General features: G+C 33.3%; 1 protein-coding gene across 1 annotated transcript; it reads left to right on the top strand.

Annotated features, from left to right (window-relative positions):
• Positions 1 to 747: 747 nt before the first annotated feature.
• LOC128552625 (E3 ubiquitin-protein ligase Midline-1-like) lies at positions 748 to 4593 on the top strand. The gene has a single exon (XM_053533668.1). It carries the CDS (start codon positions 782 to 784, stop codon positions 2747 to 2749), a length of 1968 nt encoding a protein of 655 aa, XP_053389643.1. The 5' UTR covers positions 748 to 781; the 3' UTR covers positions 2750 to 4593.
• The last annotated feature ends 478 nt before the right edge of the window (positions 4594 to 5071 follow it).

Below are 5071 nucleotides of genomic sequence, written 5' to 3' on the forward strand. Positions count from 1 at the left end.
CTTTGGACTACACGCTTGAAACTTCACTGGACGATTGCCTGTGGTCAGTAGAAAATTCCTATTGTTTTAGGGTCAATTAGCCAAATGACAAATTCATAGTGATCACGGAATCCTGTGTGTTTTACAAACACATCTTGTTTAAAACATTTTTCCAGTTGTATCTAGGACCTCTAGAGGTGATTTTTTTCAATATCACATCCTTATCTATAGGAAATGTTAGTAAATGTTATTTATTTAACTGATATGTCTCAAGAGTTTAAGAAATGTAAAGATGAATTTCAGAAGGTTTTCGAAGTCTTTGGAATAAGGTTCATAGCTGAAAAATGAACTCAACAAATTTAAAATCCTAAATTTGGGACAAAAACTTTAATACTAAACATGCCTATCAAATATTGCGATTTTATGTTGATAAAAATATGTAACTGAATTATGATGCATTATATGATTTTATCTAAGGAAAAAGGTGCATCATGATACAGGCAAAATGTTGTTACAACCAGACGAGTATTATTGGTGTTGTCCCTGATTTAGTTAAAATAACCATTTTTGCTGATATTTTTATAACCATATATAATAAGTTAATATTTTTTGTATTAACATGTGAATGCTTTTCCGCTAATTTAATCAGAATGCAGAATGTATACTTTAATATCAGGGTTATTTCCTTTAAGTTCAATTAAAATGCCGTTTTTGTTATAGCACATAACTGTCTGACGACCTTTTAGTGTGGATGGATATCATTTCGTTAACTTTGCTTATTTTCATTACAGACTGCTTTACAATGGCTACTAACACAGCAGATGATGGATCAAAATGTCCTATATGTTTCGAGATTTATAAGGAACCGAAAGCACTTGTCTGCTTACATACATTTTGCGAGGCATGTATTCAGGAGTATATATTAAAAAGCAAAGAGAAGGGTATACTATGTGACGGGATAGAGTGTCCTCTCTGCCGATTTGTGACAACTGTAGTAAAAGACGAGCCACCAGAAAAGTGGGCTAAATCTTTAAGACCGAATTTTGCTCTTGCTTCATTACTAGAGAGTGCATCATTTAGCATCAAGTCGTCAGAGAAAGATGAAAAATTATGTCAGCCGTGCTTGAAACAGAACAATACAACTTCTGCAACAATCTTCTGCTCTGTTTGTAACGAGAGGCTATGTGGTGAATGCAAGAAGGTCCATGATAGCTTAGAGTTCACGAAGAATCACGAATCTGTTGAAATTGAGAAAAGAGAAATTGTTGAGTTTCTCACAGCTTTTCAAACTTTCCAGAGATGTCAACGACATGGCAAAAAGGTTAAGTTCTATTGCAAAGATGAAGACAAACTATGTTGTAGTACTTGTGCTATTATTGCACACAGGGAATGCAAAGGCTTGATAGAAATAAGCGAAATTGCAAAGGATAAGTGTAGCTCAATTCAGTGTTCTATACTTTCGAAGCAAATATCGGAATTAGAGAATACTATGAAATCATCTGCAGCACACTTTGTCAGTGAAAGTAAGAAATTGACGTCACAATCAACTGAACTGATGGACAATTTGAAACAGCTTAGAGAAAAAGTCATTCAGCGTTTCGATGCATTAGAAGACAACTTGAAAGGCGAAATAAAAGCAGTACAAACAGCAAAATCATCTGAAATTATGATAAATGCAGTCGGATGCGATGATATTGCATGTGAAATGCGCCGTTTAATGCATATGTTAGAACTTGCAAACCAAAACGGCACCGAAGAACAACAATTTGTCGTTGTGAAAAAGTTAAGGGACGAATTTGCGGGTCGAAAATCTCAAGCCGATTTAAAGTTTGCCGAAGTTGAATCTATAAACTTATCACTGAATATTCCCAAAACGATGGACAATTTCTTAGACATGTCACCAGAAAATCTGTCTGTATCAGTCGAGTCCAAAACAGAAGTTATACCAAGCTGTGCTGCAAAAACGCTCAATCTTTTGGCCGAAGTCAAGATTGAACAAGATACAAATGAAGAATATGAACCATGGTATCGTGGAATAGGATTTCTGAATGATGGTAGAATAGTTGCTGTTGATAATAGTAATAAGAAATGTGTTTTGATGAATGAAAACTTAGAAGGTATAGGGGAACTCAAATTGCCATGCTCGCCGCTTAATTTAACAGTTACTGAGGAAAACTGTGTTGTCATTACTGCTGGAGTGAACAAGAAATTATATATCTATGAAGTAAATGAAAATAATACTTTAACTGAAAAACATGTCATGCCAGTTTCCCAGAAGTGTGATTCTATAACAAACTTTGACATCAATAAATATATTGTTGGCGCTTTTGATAGTTCAGAACCTGCTCATGAAATTAACGTTGCCGGAGATATAGCTCAGTTAAATTTTGATTTTGAAGGAATGCAGTTTACTACTGCGAAGGACTTCAAGTGCTGCTATACGAAAGAAACAAGACAATTACTTATAACAGACAATAGAGAAAATGCAGTTTATGTATGTAATCTCGCAAACGGAAACAGGAGCACAGTTCATGATAAAAGTTTCGTGAAACTTAGAGGAATTTCGCATTATATGAACGACTTGTATTTCATCTGCTCTTCAGGCACCGATTCAATTGTGCAGTTAACAACGGCTGGTAAAGTGTTAGCTGTAAACAAAATAAATACGAAAGGTCCATATTCAATCTGCATTTCACAAGACAAAAACAAATTGCTTGTGTCGAACAATCGTTCAGAGGTTAAAAGGTTGCTTCTCTTCAAAATTCAGTGAACAGTGGCATATCGTATGAAGTGTTGTTTTGAAAATGCACTGATATGTGCTAACATATTTAGTTAAACATACATATTTAGTAAAACAATCTAATTTAACACAATAGCTAAATCATTTGGTGTTGATAGTTTTAGCTCTCTGGAATTCATGGTTTTCCGATAATATAAAGAAACATCATTTTTTGTTTCATACAAGTTTGTGTTAAGCTAATTCCATAAAAGGACTGATACTTAAGTTCATTCATCCATACCATCATTTGTGAAGTTGCGGCATGTGTCCAATCGTCTGTCCCTCTTTCAGTGTCCGTCCGTCATATCGGTACGAAGTAAAATTGTTGGAACGAATGCGAAAGATTTATAGCCGTTAAAAATTATAAAATACTGTGTTTAGTAGAGATAGTACCTAAAATTTTAAATTATGAAAAGCAGTTAAAAAACTTTGCTTTGGTTGTTTAAATACATAAGTCTTGATTTGATCATTTTGAAGCATGTTGTTTAAAATTTTCTCAAACTTTTTATTTAAAGCGACTGGCCTCCAGATCGTTTGACAAAAAAAAAATTTAATATCTTGAAATAAATGCTATATTTCTTAAGAAGGCTTTAAAACTTAATTACTGACTAACTTTATATTACGGAAACACATGAGAATTTGCTTTTTTACTACTTTTTACGACGAAAATCGAAAAGAGTTTGTCACGCTTTTACTCCAGGTAAACTGTCTCGATTATAATTATCTATACTTTGAAGTCATTATTCACTACTTCAGCTATAGCGCTATTGGTTACGACGACGGGAAAATGTCTTTATTGCCGCGGCGGTCCGGGGTTCGATTCCCGGCGCGGTCATCTTTTTTTCTTGATTTGGAATTTTTAAAATATTTTAGAAACAAAAATTCATATTCTAATGTTCATAATATGACCAAACTTCAATTTGAAAGAAAGATTATTTTTTAGCCAAATCTGGAGGTCAGTGCCTTTAATTTCCATGTATCTCCTCCTGCAGATAGTCCTATCTATCAAGTCAGTGATCAATATTTAATCCCCAATTATATCTGGATTATTACGGAAGAACTTAACTCAATGCAAACAAATTGTCAAATACATAATTTTTGTATAACATCGGAAAATTGTTTTAAGTGTAATAAAATAAATTCATATCCACTATTTAAGCTGAAATTTACATATAATGTTATTTCTACCATATCACATATCATATATATAAAAAGAAGAAAAAACTCTTCAGCATTTACCATGAAATTTGAAATTACAATGAAATGACTTATCACTAAGTTTTTAACCATACAGGTACTTCATTCGTCCTATTAGCTGGTGTCATACAGGTGTGCAGGTTAATGCAGGGTGTCATTGATTGATCTCTTAGACTAGTACTATGTCTATACCTAGGCAGTAAAAAACAGAAATGCTTTGCTATAAAGTGTGCTTGTGCATATTGGTTAGGTATACATCTACGACCTGTAGAAACAGGTACTAGAAACTAGAGAAAAACAAACTTACATGTTAATTAAATGCAAAATTAAAACAATATTGGACGGATGCAAGACCATCACTACAAAATGATTACATGTCTATCCACTCAACCTACTGCGCAATGAAGACCATTAAACTTACTTCCTATATCTTTTGGTTTAAAAGAGAGTGCTAAGCACTGATTGTTTATTTACATGTTGCTAAAACTAAAAACGCCATGATACTGTGCGGTACTTATAAAAAATGATTATCCTGTGTTTTATTTTCAATAGTTATATCGCCATTTAGTTCAGGGCACTGACAGTTAATTTCTATACGGAATATTCTTATGGACAATAGTTAGTTTAGTTCAATTCGTTTTTTCTTTCAGTTTCATGATATCATGACATAATGAGGTATAATAAATAACATACTCTACTTATTAATAATGAGGCTTATGCATTGACTAAATATCAAGTATGATATATGCTTTAAGTTTTAAAACATGTGTCAAAGTTTTAAGGGTTTTAGCTCACCTGAGCACAAAGTGCTTAATGTGAGCTATTGTGATTACCCTTGTGTTTATCGTCCGTCATCAAAAATGTGGCTGTTAACACTCTAGAGGTGACAAGTTTTGCAAACTCTTAATGAAACTTGCTCAAAAATATTACCCTCAATAACATCTCGGATGAGTCCGATACTAGGTCATCTGTGGTCAAATACTAGGGCACTATGTCAATTAATAGGAAAACCTTATTAACTCTCTAGAGGCATTTTTCATCACTTGTATGAATCTTTATAAAGCTGTTTGTCTTTATGGAATCTAGTTAAAATGGGTTACGTTGGGTCAAAAACTA

Source organism: Mercenaria mercenaria, unplaced genomic scaffold, assembly GCF_021730395.1.
Source record: "Mercenaria mercenaria strain notata unplaced genomic scaffold, MADL_Memer_1 contig_2965, whole genome shotgun sequence".
Classification (NCBI taxonomy): Eukaryota; Metazoa; Mollusca; class Bivalvia; order Venerida; family Veneridae; genus Mercenaria; species Mercenaria mercenaria.

Bases quoted from the DNA above. Each gene is read 5' to 3' on its own strand.
- LOC128552625 (XM_053533668.1), top strand. From the start codon at position 782: ATGGCTACTAACACAGCAGATGATGGATCAAAATGTCCTATATGTTTC.